The sequence below is a fragment of the Pelophylax lessonae genome (genome assembly GCF_965119305.1).
Source record: "Pelophylax lessonae genome assembly, chromosome: 13".
NCBI classification, from domain to species: Eukaryota; Metazoa; Chordata; class Amphibia; order Anura; family Ranidae; genus Pelophylax; species Pelophylax lessonae.
Window position 1 is genome coordinate 113,812,202 of NC_138780.1, and position 19,054 is coordinate 113,831,255.

At 46.6% G+C, this 19,054-nt stretch overlaps 1 protein-coding gene across 1 annotated transcript in view; it reads right to left on the reverse strand.

Moving 5' to 3' along the window:
- PLEKHD1 (pleckstrin homology and coiled-coil domain containing D1) overlaps positions 1–19,054 on the reverse strand; it is a 70,512-nt gene that overhangs the window by 43,138 nt on the left and 8,320 nt on the right. Inside the window, exons 5-6 of the mRNA XM_082242948.1 lie at positions 9,017–9,108; positions 4,206–4,258 (exon numbers count right to left, since the gene is read on the reverse strand). Coding sequence (XP_082099074.1) covers positions 4,206–4,258; positions 9,017–9,108 — 145 coding nt within the window. The remainder of the gene's footprint in view (positions 1–4,205; positions 4,259–9,016; positions 9,109–19,054) is intronic.

Consider the following 19,054-nt stretch of genomic DNA (forward strand, 5'->3'; position numbering starts at 1 on the left):
GCAGGTTGGCGTTATGCGGTCTACCCTAACCGCTGAAGAACGACACCGCCGGCAAAAGAATAACCTCTGCCTATACTGTGGTGAAGCCGGCCATTACGTACGTTCTTGCCCAGCAAAGTTACGTAAGTTTCTCTCCATCTCTCCTTCAAGTTATCCAGCATCCGCTGCCAGTGCTACTCACTTAGCGCTCCCTGTTTCGTTTCAACTCCCGGGAGGTACAATACCAGTCACCGCAATTATTGATTCTGGAGCGTGCAGCTGTTTCATTGATCTCACGTTCGCCATCCAACAACACATCCCTCTTCAAACCAAGACTCAAGGACTTTCCATTTTTCTTGCAGATGGGTCTCATATTAAGTCTGGACCTGTGACTCAGGAGACCCCTCCACTTCCTATGGTCACTTCTTCAGGTCACAAAGAGCTACTCAGCCTGGATGCTATTGCTTCCCCTTTATTTCCGGTTATCCTGGGATTGCCGTGGCTGCAGGCCCACAACCCGCAAATCGATTGGATGACAAGAACGATCAAATTTCAGTCTGATTACTGCATAAACTCCTGTTTACCGGTCTCTCTCAGCCCTGCCAGTACCCTGCTCTGTTTGGACTCTGACACAGATCTGCTTTCTGCTGTGCCTAAGCCTTATCATGGCTACCTGGACGTTTTTAGTAAACGGGGGGCCGAGACCCTTCCTCCTCATCGCACATACGACTGCCCGATCGAGTTACTTCCTGGGGCCGGGATTCCATTCGGTCGTATCTTCCCTTTGTCAGAACGGGAATTGGAGGCTCTGAAAGAATACGTGGATGAAAATCTAAAGAAGGGGTTCATTCGTCCATCGACATCCCCAGCAGGGGCAGGAATCTTCTTCGTGGAAAAAAAGGACCACTCTCTCCGCCCCTGTGTGGACTATCGGGAACTAAATAAGATCACGGTCAAGAACCGTTACCCTCTTCCCCTGGTACCAGAACTTTTCCAAAGACTGAGGTCAGCCTCCATTTTCACTAAGTTAGACTTACGTGGGGCCTATAATTTGGTCCGTATTCGTGAGGGGGATGAGTGGAAAACAGCGTTTCGCACCAGGTTTGGGCATTTTGAATATCTGGTGATGCCCTTCGGCCTGTGCAACGCCCCAGCAACCTTTCAACATTTTGTAAATGATATTTTCAGAGACTGGTTAGATATCTTTGTTATTGTCTACCTGGACGATATCTTGATTTTCTCTGCATCCCTGGATCAACATCGGGGACATGTCAAAAATGTCCTCGGCAGACTCCGCCAACACGGATTATATGCCAAGCCGGAGAAGTGCGAATTTGAACGCCAGAGTATTCAGTTCCTAGGTCTCATAATTTCCACTGAAGGAATTAAGATGGATCCCCAAAAGGTCTCAGCCATCTTGGACTGGCCACCCCCGTCAGACAAGAAGGGGGTCCAGCGCTTCGTAGGTTTTGCCAACTTTTACAGGAGATTTATTAAGGGATTCTCTGACATCATTTCCCCCATTACACAGCTCACGAAGCAGAATACCCGGTTCAATTGGCCTCCTGAAGCCCAGACTGCCTTTCTAACCTTGAAAAGGCTCTTTACAACTGCTCCCATCCTGAGTCACCCGAATCCTGCCCTTCCTTACCTTCTTGAAGTAGATGCATCAGAAGTGGCCGTGGGGGCAGTTATTTCGCAAAGGCAGGGTACTAAAGATCTCATACATCCTATAGCCTTCTTCTCTCGTAAACTTTCCCCAGCAGAAAGGAACTATGACGTTGGCGATCGAGAACTTCTGGCCATTAAGGCTGCCCTTGAGGAGTGGAGGTACTTGTTGGAAGGGGCAACGCATCCTATCCTCATCTTCACAGATCACAAGAATCTTGAGTATTTAAGAGCTGCTAAACGGCTGAGGCCACGTCAGGCACGTTGGGCATTGTTTTTCTCAAGATTTTCCTTCCATATTACCTACCGGCCGGGATCTAAAAATGTCAAGCCAGATGCGCTCTCCCGCATGTTTGATGATCCAAAGGAAGTGCCAGTACCCGACACCATCCTGTCCGCAGGTAATTTTTTGTTATTACAGACCAACCTGATGGCCCAAATAAAGCAAGCTTCTGCAAAGAATCTCTGTCTCCCTGAGGTGTCCTTGGTACCCAGAGATGGGTTATTATGGCTTAAAGACAAGATCTTTGTCCCTGAAGAGGTCCGAGTGACGGTTTTAGGGTTATGCCATGACCACCCTCTGGCGGGCCATTTTGGTACTCATAAGACCCTGGATCTATTACAACGAACATTTTGGTGGCCAGATCTGGAACAGAGTTGCAGGGAGTACGTGAAGTCTTGTACCGTCTGTACCCGGAGCAAGTCTGTAAGAAACAAGGCGTGGGGCCTGCTCAGGCCACTACCAGTCCCTGACAGGCCTTGGAAGATGGTCGCCATGGACTTCATAGTGGAGCTTCCCCCCTCAGAGGGCTGTTCCGCCATTTTTGTGGTCGTTGATCGTCTATCTAAGATGGCCCATTTCTTGCCACTCAGGAATACGCCCACGGCCAAGGAGACTGCAGAAGTTTTTATTAAAGAGATCGTTAGGCTTCATGGGGTTCCTGCAAATATTGTTTCAGATAGAGGGGTCCAGTTTACCTCCCGCTTCTGGAAAGCCTTGTGCGACGCGTTGAAGATTGAGCTGTCCTTGTCTTCCGCCTACCATCCTCAGACTAATGGACAAACCGAAAGGACAAACCAGACGTTGGAACAGTATATCCGTTGTTTCACCACATTTGTCCAGGATGACTGGGTGGCCCTACTACCATTGGCAGAGTTTGCATACAACAATGCTAAACATTCTGCTACAGGGCAAGCTCCATTCTTCGCAAACTACGGTTTCCATCCGTCCTTCTTACCGGACGTTCCCGCTGAACCCACAGTTCCAGCAGTACAGGATATCATTAGCTTCCTCAACCGCAATTGTAAACTGCTGCAGGATGCTATAATAAGGGCACAAGCAGCCTCTAAAAAGATTTTTGACAGGAAGAGGAGAGGGGAACTAATCCTTCAACCAGGTGACCAGGTATGGCTATCTACATGCAACCTCCGCCTAGCCTGTCCCTCAAAGAAATTGGCACCCAAGTTTATTGGACCCTTCCCGGTCAAGAGGAAACTCAACGAGGTCTCATATGAATTACACTTACCTGATTCTCTTAGAATTCATCCGGTGTTTCATGTCTCCTTGTTAAAACCTACAGTCCCTAACTCCTTCCCGGGCAGAAGCTCGGAACCACCCGAACCTGTGATTGTCGATGGGGAGGAAGAATATGAGGTGGAAGCTATTTTGGATTGCAGGAGGAGGAGAGGTCAATTACAGTTTCTCATAAAGTGGAAAGGTTACGGCCTGGAAGAAAATTCCTGGGAACCGGAACGGAATATCCATGCTAAAGAACTGATCTATGCTTTCTTTCGCAGTCACCCACAAAAGAAAAACCTATTGGGCACCCGGAGGTTGCCCTTAAGGGGGGGGCAATGTTAGGAACACTCCCTGTGTACACTGAAGTGCTGTCATGAATCTGCCAGTTAAGAGTTAACTTAGTGCAGACTAATTGCACTAATTGGCAAAAGGCTGGCCTATTTAAACACCACAGCAGCACTGAGCCATTGCTGTCTTGTCTGCAGCTTTACCTGTACTTCCTGATCCTGAACCTGCTGTTTCCTGTTGACTTCCTGATCGACCTCCCGGCTTGTCCACTACTTCGTCTGCTTGCTGCCCGCCCTGACCTTGGCTCGTTCCTGTGACCACTCTCCTGCCTTATCCTTGTCGGCTTATCTGCTTCTGATTCTGGACGTGTTCACCTCCTGGTGGGGCAACCCTGGGGACCGCGACCTGGTGTTAGCTTGCAGCGCAGTCTATCCCCACCACCAGGGGCTCTAGTGAAAACCAGCTAGCACTTAGACTCCGCACCTCAGACTAGCCCGTGTCTACCACCAGTGTGACCCGTCCGTGTTCCTGTTGTACCAGATCCCACGAGGCTACCTCTGCACGTCAGGCTCAGCCACCAGCACCATTACAGGTTTATATCAGGTATGAGGAGACGACACTGGGTGACACTGGGCCCTGTGATCTTTGACTTCTCCCATGTTCTGTAGGTACTGTAGATCTCCACCTCTTTAGGTTGCCTACACCTGGGTTGAAAAAATCAAGCAGTTAATTTGTTTGTCTGTTACGTCACCTCTTTTTGTTCGCGTTGTGAGCACAGCTCCTCTGTCTCCGTCATCAGTTTATCTGTAGAACAACCAGCAGAAATGTGAGCAGGTTCTAATGACACCAGTCTGTACATACATTATTGTTCCTGTGTTAAAATAACACTCTTGCCATGTTTCACTATACATTTTTGCAGTTATACTTGTTCTTTATTATAATTAGGATTCCAATTACCTTCTAAGTCATAATGCTGCTGTATGAAAATTAGCTACTGTGTGCGCTGTCACATTATACAATATACGAGTGGTCCTCAAACTGCGGCCTGAGGGCCAGATGCTCCCACTGGCTTGCTTTTATCCAACCCATAGGTACAATTTTCATCCACTGATACCAACAATGGGACATAATTCTCCCAATGACACCAGTGAAGGGGCAGAATTCCTCCCAATGACACCAGTGACAGGGCACAATTTGTCCCAATGACATCAACAATGGGGCCCAATGACAGCCACGATAGGGCACAGTTTCTCCCATTCAAACAATGGCAATTCCTCCCAATGACACCCATGATGGAGAGCTATTCCTTCCACTGACACCATCGATGGGGCATTGTTTATTCCCAATGACATTGGGACCTCTTCCATTCTCAATGGCCACAGTCTGGTCCCCCTTATGTCTGAAGGACAGTAAACTGGTCCTTTGTTTAGAAAGTTTGCAGACCCCTACACTATACAATACAAGAGAATCAGTGAAAACATTGACTGCAATCTATCTTCTCAGTAATTACCATAGTCCTGCAACAGGACACAATATATCAGGCTTTACAAACTCAAATGAAACAGCTGAATGAATAAGATACATTTTCAAAGGTTCACTCCAACTGTACGTCATAAATCTTGTTTAAGTTAAATAGAACAGGAAGGATTCGAACCCCTATTGGATTGTTATGGATCTCTAGGTCTCTGTTACAGAAATTTGCACTCACTTCTTCTCCTGGTGACAGCTCATTTACCAAACAGGAAGTGAGGGTAAGGTTCCATTCACACAGGGCATACTGAAGTGTACACCCATGGAGGGCCATGTATACCCACACAGGTGTGCGTTCATGGACACAGAACCGCATACACCCATTACCACATGCATGCCAAATGGGGAGCAGCGGTTGTGTCCAATGCAGCCACTATGTCTCAGTTGACATCAATAGGACTGCCTGCACAGGAATACATGGAACACCTGTGCATCCTCGTGTAGGTAAACACAGCTCTCCACAGGCATCCGCTTTAGTACACCCAGTGTGAGTAAATCTCCAAAAGCGGCACATATGGAAATAAAAATGCTCCTTTTATGGTAGAGTATGTAGCACCCTCCTAGGTAAGTGCTAGGAAAATGCATTTAGTGGCTCTTTTCTGCTTATCAGGAGAGCCTGATCTGTTAGTTTAGCCTGTTACATGTTTCCAGGTGTGATTTACTGGGTCTAAGGGAGTGTCCCCACTGGTATCCAATAAGTGAGCTTGTTGGACAGTGGAGGAAACCTAACCAGTAGCACACCAGGGTTTATGGCTGTCTCAGTGGGTGGGCATTGTTGCAATGCATCCTGTGATTGGCTATAAATCCAGGAGGAGCATGTGACAGGGCGTCTTTGGCGGGAAGCAGAGTCCCAGGAGGAGGCAGACGGCTGGTCTCTCCTCCTGCAGGTGTGAGGAAGGTGGTTCAGGCAGTCGGCCTATTGAACCAAGTGTGGAGCTGAGCTGCAGAGGATCCAGAGTGCTGACAAGTGGAGCTGCTGGCAGAATCATCTTGGGAAAAACAGTATTGTGAGTATCAAGAGATCTGCCTAAGGGTCTGCCTAGGAGAGGGGACCACTCCAGAGAAGTCAGGGGATCAAGGAGATAGCTCACACAAGGAGTGTATCAGTAAAGGGGGTGCCGTGTAGTTGACCCTGAAGATTAGGAACAAAAGGGGGTGCCAGGAAGGGCCCTGAAGTTGTTCTGCAGTACAGTCCAGTTTACCTCAGGATACAGTTTACCTCAGAAAGTTCATTCAGTTCTGCATCACAGCTTGAAACAAACTGAAGCAGCGGCCTAGCCGTGACTAGCGTTACTCAGTATTACTAAAGTTGGAGTATCCCACTCATTCCCTTCTCCTATCCAAGTTCTAAATAAAAACACAAAACCCAAAGCTACTGGACTGTTTCCTGACTGAGCTAAAACACTTGGGAAACGTTGAACTGTCATGTCGTTGCTAATAGTAACCAAGGGGAACCCGTAACTAGCAGCTCCCAAGGGAGTAGTGCTACAAGTAGTAGACTAGAACTTCTGTCAGCTTTGTATTGCTGTCTTCCTTTCTGTTCCCCTTCATTTCCTATCTGGTAAAACTTTGTCACCAGGACAGATAATGAGGGGAAAGCCATGGAAAGCACTAAAAGCCCAACTGGAGTTATAGATATAGGTGTTACTCTGTCGGTCTGTGACCCATTGTGGGAGCCCAGTCGGGGTTCCTAGGAGCATGGACTTATAAGGACTTATGCTGCCATTCATGGATTTACTACCCATTATCGATTACTGCTACCAACTGTGGATTTACTGCCATGGATTCTTGCCTTACAAAGGACTTTTGATGGACTTTATTACCGAAACAAGGTATGACTACGTCATAGGGCACTACAACAGGGGCACTTAGAGAACTTGTCAGGAATGTGTGCTGGAGATGTCTTAGAGAACTGCTTCTATACTACTTACAGCTACTTTAGTAAAAGAACATTGTTGCTCAGTTTAACTGCCTGGTCTGAAGTCATTAAAGGGGTGCATGCATGGCAAATTCAAAGAATAGGGCTTATTCAAGGGGACAAGAGAAGTTAGAGAAGATACAGTACAGAGGTCTAATGAGCAGAGGCTATATTGCCATTGCTAATGACTACTGTACTTGTGTCTCATGCCTATGCAGCCAACCTGCCAGGAAGCAGATGACATGGCAAGGGTGATGGAGGCTTGGTAGTAAAGGGGTCTCAAGCATGGAGTTATTAAAAAAGGCATTTCCTGTATCCAATAACAACATACGGTTTATACAGTACTCACTAGGAGTGAGGTGATGGGACTGCTGAGTTGGTGAACACCTGGGGAAGGGTGAACTCTAACAGAAGATATGTTTGTAGTGCATTATTGTTAACAGTGTGGAAGTTTGCCCAAAGATTACAAAGTGTTGAGTACAAGTTGCCCTGTTTGTTTCTAAGTCAGGTGTACCTCCTTAATACTGAATTCACAAGACTGCGTTCTTTAACTGCAGTGTAGCATTAGGGCGCTGTTTCACAAAATGCCCACTAGGGTGCATTAAGCCCCACCGACATCGAGCTCCAATCCCAGTTAATGTCTTCTGAGGGGAAACGCGTGGGGTAGAGACAACTGTGACGTCAGCGCGCACAGACCGCACTGCAGGCAGCCGTGCCACCACGAGTATCAGTGCTTTTATCTCTACGACTTTTTGTAGGTGTATTTATTTTTTAATAAACACTACTTATGCACTAATGCACTACTGTATTAGTCTTCCTTTATTCCATTTATCCATCTGTGATCCTGGAGACGGAGTTCATTCGCAGTATCACGGATCGATCCCCAAGCTGAGAACAGCCTACATGCCTATTGATCCTTTTGGGTCTGGTAAACACCCATTTCATTATTAGAGCACGGTGGTGATGCATGCAGCACTTTGAAGGATAAGAACATAAGCACCATTAAAGTCTTTCCAAAATCACTTAATTTGGACTGTTGTTGGATTACATTGCTTGGCATTTATTTGGAGCTTTTTTTTCTACTATAGTTTTGTGTATCTGTTTTCATATGCACTTTGGTTACTTTATGTTGTTATACACTAAAATGTGATATGTATTGGGTTTTGGTGCACATGATTTTATGCACTATATATTCTTGTATACATTTTTTTTTTTGTGAATTGTGCTTTTATGACAGCACACTTCTTATATAGATTTTTTTCACTTTATCTCCCTGTCAGGGCTGCTGATAGAAATCATGGAGCCCAGTACAGCCTACCTGACAGGGCCTCCTCCTCCGAAAATATCAAATAATATATTTGGTAAAATGCAAGGCTGTGATGCTATGTTTGCAGCCATGGCAAAGATTATGCCCCCCTAAACAAGACTCTTTCAAGTGAATAGCGGCACAAAGGCATTATCTGGTACCGATTGCTCACTGTGTTTATTTAGAGTGGTGTGTCCATGGGGCTCACCATCCTGAAATAACCCACCTGTGTGCCCTCAGCAGCTGCCAGCAGGAGAGGAGGGAAAACTGCAGCACTGCGGGAAGAAAGGGGCACACAGGGGACCCAGACAGCAGGGGGAAGGGGACACATATAGCACTGTGCAAGAGTTACAAGTGTCAGCAATAAGGCAGTACTGCTGGCCCTCCAGGTTGGCAAGTGCTCAGGCCCCCCTTTTGAACTGATGAGTCCTGGGCCCAGTACAGGAGGGCTGGCTGTACTGCCTTATCAGCGGCCCTGCTCCTGTTATTCAGGGAGTCTTAGGTGCAGCATTCTTTATTGATTGTAGGCCAGCGCACCCTTATATTTACCTTCATCAAGCCCCACCCACATGTCTATAGCAGGTTGGCCTGCTAGATGCCATCCACAGATCTGCTCTCTATAGAGGCTATTTGCAGCGATGATATCACTGCTACTTTTACTAGGTGGTAGCTGGGTTTGCAAATGCAGAGAGAGTATGAGGGTCACATGCAAAACAACAAGCATCAGTTTGACCTGCTTAGAGTATATTTGTTCATCTGTCTTGTACATTGAATTGAACCAGAATACTGCATCCTTAATTTAACATACCAAAATATTCTTGTCTCTCCTTAGCTAGCTGCAGACCCTGAGCTTCCAGGCTTCCAATCATCGCCTCTCCCAGTTGGGCGTTCTGCCAGGTCCTGTGTGCCGAGCAATGGAAGTATGCATTAGTACAATTAGAAAATTGTCTCTGCCATGCTCCACCCACCTTTAAAAGGCAGCCTTCAGTCATAGAGAGTAATGGCTAAGTACTGGCAACCTAAGTGACTGTTCCCTCTGCAGTCTTGATTTGCCTATAGGTTCATTTCTATTCAGACACAGATTGAGTTTTAAAGGGAAACTGAAAAAAAAATGCCTTTAAATGTAGCAGCTTAACATTTAGAATAACTGGCACATTATAACACAGCTTTTGACAGTTTTAGTTTGGGTATGTCATGTTTACCATGTTTATTTCAGCTGCTGGCTGCATCCCCCTATCAGCTATCAGTACCTAGATGCACCCATAGCAGCTGGTCACATGGGTTCTGCTAAAGAGGAAGGGGAGCTTAGACAGAGACAACCAATCAGCATACCTCCCAACTTTGAAATTTAGTAAATTTGTTACTGGGTCCAATACCAAGCGGCTGCCTTGCTGGATTCTGAACAGGAGAAGTCGCCCACTCGGTATAGTGCCATTTAGAGATTGCTCATGCATTCAGAATGCAGTATGGCAGGTGCTTGTCACAAGACCCAGAAGACATGCATTGTGCATCATGCCAAAAATCGTCAAGGCTAAATTGACTTGACTATTGGGAGTGGCTTAAAGGAGTCTGAACCTACATCCTTGCAGTCCTTGTGCCACAAAACACTCCATAATTACTGTGCTATAAGTGGGGGCCTCACTTACATAAACCTGTGGTCAGTTGGGGGGCAAGACTCATTGAGGGCGGAGGGAGCAAAAGGGCTTAACAAGGAGTACAATAGTGCCCAGTGGGAGGTAGAGGAACAATAGTGTCCAATTGGGGTTGGGGGAGTGCCCAGCAGGGGCAGAAGGAAAAATAGTGCCCAGTGAGAGAGGAAGGAATATTAGTGCCCAGGGGGTAGTGGGGAGAAACTATAGTGCTCAGTGGGGGGGGGGGATTAGAACAAAAGCACCCAGTGGGGGTGGGAATAAACAATGGTGCCCAGGGGGTAGCAGAGAAAAAACAACAGTACCCAGCGGGGGATGGGCAACAGTGTTAAAGAATAACTAAGGGCAAAACTGTCGCCTGTTATTCAGGGCCATCTTACCGAATGGGCACGCTGGGAAGTTGCCCAGGGGCCCCCACCTGCCAAGCAACCCAGCCCCAGCCAAGCATTAGTCCCAATTCCCGTGTGTATCCCACTGCCGAACTTAGCAGGTGGCAAGCCCCTGTCAGTCCTGTGCTGCTGTCAGGCCACTTGGGCCGTGGAGGGGGAGCCCACAACTGCAGGAATGCCTGTCCACCTCCATGGGAACAGGCACACACAGGACAGTCGAGTCTGACTCCCGTTTGTGTGTGTGTTCACCGGCCCAGCTGCTGAACTTGGAAGCTAGCCTGGAACTGCTGTACCAATAAATATCGCCTTATCGATAATTTGCATTTTTATTCTCGTGGGTGATTGTGTAGGTGGGGCCCCAGTGCACTGCATTGTCCGGGGCCCTTTAAAGCTCTTAAGATGGCACTGCTGTTATGGAGATTTCCCCTCTCTATTTGTCCTGCTTACCATTTCATTGAAAGTGAAAGTAAAAGAAAATTCCACATTTTGGGTTGTCCCCAGAAAATGAATAGAGGGGAAATCATCCAATAAGGAAATTAGTTCAGGTGACCTAGTGGTCCCCAAGGATTTCCATTAATTTACAGGGATTTCCTCTCATTTCCTGTTTGGCTATGGTGAAGGGCAAACTCCACAATGGGACACAGATGGTGGAATAAAATCTGGCGGGGGTTATAACCTTACTATACTCTATCCAAAATGAAAAAAAAAAAGTTTTGCCTATAGTTCTACTTTAAGGAGGTAGGCCGGGGGGGGGGGGGGAGGGGGAGTGACCTACGAAGGGTGGGGGGGGGGGGCAATAGTGTCGAGTGAAAGGTGGGGGAGAATAATAGTGCCCAACAGGGGTTTAGGAGAACAATAATGCCCAGTGAGGGGTGAAGGAGTAACATAGTGTCCAGCAGGGCACAGGAACAATTATGCGCAGCAAGGGTTGGGAGAAATAATAGTGACATTGGTGTTAGTGGATTATCATTAATCATTTACCTTGGACTGAAGTTTGTGTCTTGTGCTGCTGCTCTCAATACTTCCTCTTCTATATCGGGACTATACAGACGGGCAGGATGTTATTTTGCCGCCCAGAGTGTGCAGGGAGCTAGAGTGGGGTGCTGAAACAAGCACTCCAGCACTGGGACACAGCCCATGCCCATGGTTGGGGGGTATCAGTCGGTGTTTCAGCCTCAGCACAGATCTTGCTTTTGGCTCAGCCATGTGTTGTGCTGCTATGGCTGTCTTCTGATACCAAAGCAGCTGATAGGGAAGTCTGTCCCATCTTAGCGGTTTTGTATGCAGACAACAGAAGCTGGGAAGCTGCAACATATGTTACCTTTTTAACACAGTTTTATCTACCTAAAGTGGAGCCCTGCCCAAAAGAGGAAGCTCTGGTTGTCTGCCTCCCCCCCCCCCCTCCCCCCACTGCCACATTTGGCACTTTTTGGAGGGAAGAAGGTACCTGGTTTTGACAGGTACACGCTCCCACTTCCGGCTAAGTTTGCCACAGCAAACCAGGTGGAAGTGCGGCCCCCCTCCTCCTTCCCCTGCAGCCAGCCCATTTTAGGCAGTAGAAAGGGTTTACTGCCAGTCTCCCTTAGTGGAGATGGCAGTGGCAGCACCCTATAGCTGATTGATAAATCTGCATGGGTAAGGACACCGCTGATTTCCTGGACAAAGAAATGTCCTAATTTTGTAGCTGCTGACTTTTTATTTCTTCCTAAGGAGCCTGGAGCTCCTCTTTAATGCTGGCCATACACATAATCTAATGGGACAATCCTTGTATAATCTCTTTTGGATTTATCCAAACTATGTCAAGTGAGGGCCTACGTAAACAAGTCATTCAATTTGTATCCAATCAGGCAGGCCCTTGCACCTCTACATTATTGTTGGTAGGCCTAAAGAAGACTATAAAATTAGATTGTGATGAGTTTTGCCAGTGTTAAAATTCTCTTTTTCAAAATGTGCTGCTAAACCTGGTATCCCTGTATAATTAGTTCCCACAGAAACCTCCTAGATGTAAACTATTCACACATTTTACCAACCTTTTTTTATCATGGAGAAACATCTTAAAATAATTATCAGGTCTCACACAACCCCTGCTAAATAGTTTTATACCTACAGCTCTCATTGATCATTAAGCTGTAGAAAATATTAGAAAGAATGAATACTGTAGGGTACCTAAAGTATTTGACACCCAGAGCGGATCATTTTCTAATACTTCCCTGCTGTATAAGACAGTAATAATCGTAATATAAAATGAATGATTTTAATGGCTTTATGTAGTGCCCAGCCCTAGGCTGGATACATTTACTTTATTGCTCTGCTGTACTCAGACATCTATTTTCTAGGTCGGGGCAGATATTTCTAAGTCTGGCGATTGATTGCTCCTACCTGCCTCTAGAAGAAGCTTCCAGATAAAGAGTAGTAGGGTCAACCACTTGGATATTTTTCTGACCTCAGCCGATCCCTAGGAGGGGGCACCCAGAAAATGGCTGAGGAGGAGATAAATGTTTGGGAGGCTTGTTCAGTCTCTCTCTTCTCCAGGGGCCTCTGGCCTGGGAAGCAGATGTGTTACTGAGGAGCTGCTGGGCCTCAGCATGTGTTTGGCTCAGGGCCAGGAGGAACCTGGAAACCACGGCACCAGGGCCGGACTGGGAAAAAAATTCAGCCCTGGAAGTAATTTCATACCAGCCCCATAGCATTATTATACTAGCCCAACAGCATAACATCATTATTTTCTTGTTCATAAAAGGGAAAACCATGCATTTTAAAGCACATTTGAAGAGTGTAGTATAGATAAGACAGATATGAAAGCATATAGGGCTATATATGCTATATATATATATTGTGAGGGATTAGCTCGGTGGCGGGTGTAGATGACTCCTTGGGGGGTGCGTTTTCACAGAGAAATAGCCCAAAAGTGCTTGCAAACAACAGGTTTATTCTTCAAACAAGTGCATGCAGCAAAAACATCAAAATAAAATAAAACAAAATAAATCCTTGCCTCTGTGGGCGGCTACCTTCTCACGCTGGAACCTACCTAAGAAGTCTTCCCAACCTACTGTTGGGCCGACACTGCTGATCCTACAGCAGACACTCAAATGTCCATTTGTTTGCTTTTCACACAGCACAAACATTGTCCATTGAACATGTCCCTTTGTTTTCTTTCACATCAACAACACTTCGTCTTCTCACCTTTGAGACGTATTCACCCTTGGTTACCGTCCCGGGCACACATCACTCCGGGGGGTCTTCTCCCAGGCCCACACATCCTGTCGGGAGGCACACGCTGACTGTCCTCCTGCTCCCAGCCCACATGGCTTCAGGATGCAGCTTCTGGAGGCAGCAAACAATAGGACTTTCTCTGAACAAATTATAGAGCCTTAACTCCCTCATTCTGAACAGGTGAAGGCCTTTCAACTTCCTGCTGGCTAGCTCTGTAGCCAACACCCTAAATTAATTAATGGACTTTCTAAGCAGGTGGGAATGTGTCTCCTCTCAGTGACTACATTCCCAGATTTACCTGACTTCCTGTCACATACCCCCCCCTCTTGTTTCAACCCTAGGGTTGGGACACATATTTCCAGGCACGCATGTGTCAGGCACTGCTGACTCACTGATAAGCCTCCTATTATCCTCAAGCTTCCGGATGAAACTGTTTTGTCATCTTCATTGACGGATTTCTCATAAATGCCACACAGTTTGTCTCTCATCTCATATACACATTCTTCAACTGCATTTTTGGCATCATTTTGCTCCTTCTCGTTTCTGTCATCTTCATTGACAGCTTTCTCATAAATGTCAGACAGCTTGTCCCTCATAACCGTCTGTCCAATCCACCATGGAGGACCGTGATCCATAGGCAACTCAATTGGGCTAGTCTTAAGGTCTTCAACATTCTTAAGACGCCTCTCTCTGCAATCCATAAATGTTTTCCACAAAACTTTGAGAACCTTTGCTTCACTAAGCTTTGTTCCAAGTAGGGACTCTTGACATCCCTCTGTGACTTGAGTTGCCTCTCCATACAGCTGTACACAATCATTGACTTTTTGTTGTAAAAGGGAATGATCTTCCTTCTTGAGCTTTGCTTGCTCTAAGATGCTGTGCAGAGGATTTTCCAATTGAGACAACAGGCTGTCACACATTTCTTCAAAGTGACCCCTGTTCCTTTTCCCAGAGATATCAATATCATTCAAACATTTCATATTCATAGGCAGATCTGAAGCATTTGCACTCATCAACTTCTTAAACTTTTCGCCCTCCTGAGCGAGTCGCAGTAAAGGCCTACTATTTGATTTGATATTCAGTTTATATTTCTTGCCAAACTCTTCACAGAAGTAGCCAACCAGAACATCATCAACTTTCCTTCCACCAACATAGGGGTTAAAGGCAACAACACAGTTGAACCCAGCGATCTGGGTGGTATCCATTATAGACCTCCTCTCTGCATCAGTGAAGAAGCATGGAACTGCAACACATTCTTTTACAGGTTTCTTCAATGCACTTTCTGCTGAACTATTTGACCGCTCAAGGTCACCTAGTTCCTTTTCTCTATCTGAATTCCACATGGAATGTATCTCAAGATCACGATCAAATTTCTGCCACCTGTCTTTCACCAGTTCCATTTTGGAAATATTCCCTGAAAGGCACTTGAACTTAATTTGCTTCACGTTTTCATCAACAGCCTTAGTTTTCTCCACTAGGTGGCGTTTGCTTTTTTCTCCCAGATTTATATCACTTGCTTTAGTTTTCTCCGCTTTAGTTTTCTCCACTAGGTTTTCAGCCTGAACTGAGAAAACATCACATTTCTTACACAGCTCCTTTGTTTGCTGAAGTTTTTGAAGGAACGGTTTATTCCACAGGGGTGATTCAAGCCACATGTCATCACATTTCTGAGGCTCACTCAGGACAGACCCCAAAACACTGATCCTTTTAAAAACTGCATCAGGCACACTATCCCCTCTTTGGGACAGATCCTCTGTTGCCTGGAATTCCTCTTCCAGTTCCTGCAACGGAATCTTCATCTCTTCTACTTGCTGTTCTAAGACTCGCTTAGACTTTTCTAGCTCCTGAACGCTTTTCACAACATCATCCTTGGAGCGGACCAAATCTTCCATTTCTGTACACAGCTGTTGGTTAACTCTTTCTAGTTCAACTTTACACTCTAGAGCTTCCTCCAAGGAGCGAGCCAAGAACAGGGCTTTGCTCTCGTTATCACGCGCCTCCGCTTCTGCGCGGTCGCGTTCTTCTGCATATTTTGCAGACACAGTCTTCTCTTCACCAAGCATCTGATCAAACTTCTTTTTCACATCTTCAACACACTGTAATGAACCAACGCTTTCTTCCATGCGTTTTTTCATATCCGCTATCTGAGCTTGCAATGTTGCGACTTGCTCTGATAGGTTTTTCTTTGCTTCCGCCTCCTCTTTTAATTGTTCCAGGAAGCCATTTTTCTCATCTTCCATTTGTTTGAGCTTTGTGCTAAAACTCAGCCTTTGACACCTCTCTTCCTGTAAGAGTTCCTGCGTGTCTTGCAGCTGCGATTCCAAGATAGAAAAATCTTCCGCAATTTCTCTAGATTTGCTGTCTGCTTGAGAAAGCTGATTTGTAACATTGTCCAACTCAACCTGCAGTCGGTTTGCCTTCTCTGACAGCTTAGCACACAATCGGTCACCTTCTGACACCTTGACTTGCGATTCCAGAAGCTGTGCCTCTACTTTTTCCCTCTTATGTTCACAATCTCCTTTTCCCTGCATAAGAGCCTTCACCTCATTGGCTAGCATCTGGGAATAAGAATGTAATTCTGCCACACAGGCTTCTTTCTCCTTTAACTGCTGCTGGACACGTTGGGCTTCCCCTTTCCAACTTTCACAGTCCGCACGCCATTCATTTACCACATTGCTCAAAGTAGTGAGCTCATACACAGTACTCAGTAATTTAGCCTCTCTTTCACTTTTCTCGTTGTCGCTGAGAGACAATGTCGTTTTCAGAGCGACATTCTGTTCCTGCGACTCCTGCAGGTCTATTTTTGTAACTTCCAAACACTGAAGACTTTTTTCCAGCTGATTACGCAACTCCAACATTTCACACATGCTTTGCTTCTGCAAAGTCTGAATTTCACTTTCCTTTTCCATGAGGATGGTATCTTTCTCCATTATAGTCTCTCTGCGTTTTTGCAACTCGACCAAAAGAAGAGCAGTGGATTCTTCCCACTGTAACACATGAGACTTGAGTAGTTCATTCATTTCCTGCAAGTTTCTATGCTCCATTTTAAGCAATTCCAAGGCTTGTTCCTTTTCTTCCATTTTCCGTTGCAAGGCATCCAACTCAGCCCTGCACACATACTCGGTTTCCTCCAAACCGATGGCCTCCATTGGCTGCTGGCGTCTCTGTTTCCAGCCTGCCATGCTCTCTTGATGAGCCTTTTGTTGAGCTGCAAAGCTCCGTTGTTTCAGCATCTCCCCCATTTTGGGTTTACTTTTCATCTGAGCACACTGCGTCTCCATAGCAGTTTCATCAGTGTTGCTAGGGACAACACCCTTCCTCTTTAGTAGACTCTCTTTAGGCATGGATGGGGCTGGTTCAGACGGTAACATCCCCTCCATCCATAGAATCCGGTCTCTCATTTCATCTATCTTTGCATTCTTCAGGCGTTTTGAACGCCCCATCTTCAATAACTCCACAAACAAATTTTTCACAGTCCAGCAAAAATTTTTCAGACCACTGTCTCTTTAACACATGTAGTTTTTCTCTCTCTCTTGCAAGATCTCTTTTCCTGCACACACAGTTTGTGCAGTCACTTGCACCAGACACAACAAAGTTCATCAAATAATTTTGAGACCGCTGTCTCTTTAAAACACTTTTTTTTTTTCTGTCAGGATCTTCTCTCCTGCACACATAGATTGTGCAATCTCATGCACCAGATACAGTTCATCAAACATTTGCACTTCCTTGCAGGGATCTCTGCTTATGCCCACTGCATACCTCCACCATATGTGAGGGATTAGCTCGGTGGCGGGTGTAGATGACTCCTTGGGGGGTGCGTTTTCACAGAGAAATAGCCCAAAAGTGCTTGCAAACAACAGGTTTATTCTTCAAACAAGTGCATGCAGCAAAAACATCAAAATAAAATAAAACAAAATAAATCCTTGCCTCTGTGGGCGGCTACCTTCTCACGCTGGAACCTACCTAAGAAGTCTTCCCAACCTACTGTTGGGCCGACACTGCTGATCCTACAGCAGACACTCAAATGTCCATTTGTTTGCTTTTCACACAGCACAAACATTGTCCATTGAACATGTCCCTTTGTTTTCTTTCACATCAACAACACTTCGTCTTCTCACCTTTGAGACGTATTCACCCTTGGTTACCGTCCCGGGCACACATCACTCCGGGGGGTCTTCTCCCAGGCCCACACATCCTGTCGGGAGGCACACGCTGACTGTCCTCCTGCTCCCAGCCCACATGGCTTCAGGATGCAGCTTCTGGAGGCAGCAAACAATAGGACTTTCTCTGAACAAATTATAGAGCCTTAACTCCCTCATTCTGAACAGGTGAAGGCCTTTCAACTTCCTGCTGGCTAGCTCTGTAGCCAACACCCTAAATTAATTAATGGACTTTCTAAGCAGGTGGGAATGTGTCTCCTCTCAGTGACTACATTCCCAGATTTACCTGACTTCCTGTCACAATATATATATATATATATATATATATATATATATATATATATATATATTTATATATATATATATATATATATATATATTTATATATATATATATAGCAAATTCCAGATAACAGTGGTAAAAGTGCCAACACGGTACAGAAGGTGGTCATAGGCTGTATGGGCATGGTACAGGAGATGTCAGAGGTTGCGGACATTGTACAGGAGATGCAGAGGCTGCGGACATGATACAGGAGATGCAGGGGCTGCAGGCATGGTACAGGAGGACATGCCAGAGGCTGCGGACATGGTATAGGAGATGCAGGGGCTGCGGGCATGGTGCAAGAAATGCACGGGCTGCAGGCCTGGTACAGGAGATGCAGGGGCTGCGGACATGGTACAGGAAATGCAGGGGCTGCAGGCATGGTACAGGAGGACATGCCAGAGGCTGCAGACATGGTATAGGAGATGCAGGGGCTGCGGGCATGGTGCAGGAGATGCACGGGCTGCAGGCCTGGTACAGGAGATGCAGGGGCTGCGGACAAGGTACAGGAAATGCAGGGGCTGTAGGCATGGTACAGGAGATGCAAGAGCTGCGGACATAGTACAGGAGATGCAGGGGCTACGGACATGGTACAAGAGATGCAGAGGCTGCGGGCACGGTACAGGAGATAAAGGGGCTGCGGACATGGTACAGGAGATAAAGGGGCTGCGAACATGGTACAGGAGATGCAGGGGCTGCGGACACGGTACAGGAGATGCAGGGGTTGCAGACATGGTACAGGAGAGGAAGAAGCTGCAGGCATGGTGCAAGAGATGCAGAGGCTGTGAAGTTGGTGCAGGAGATGCAGGGGCTGCGGACATGGTACAGGGGCTGTGGGCATGGTGCAGGAGATGCAGGGGCTGCGGGCATAGTGCAGGAGATGCAGGGCTGAGGGCATGGTGCAGGAGATTCAGGGCTGTGGGCATGGTGCAGGAGATGCAGGGCTGAGGGCATGTTCCAGGAGATGCAGGGCTGATGGCATGATGCAGGGCTGAGGGCATGGTACAGGATATGCAGAGACTGCGCAGGGGTCCCGAGGGGCCTTACATTTAAAAATGGCGCCGCCCGGCGCCACACATCATTGCGCATGCGCCGTCTGTCTGAAAACGGCCGA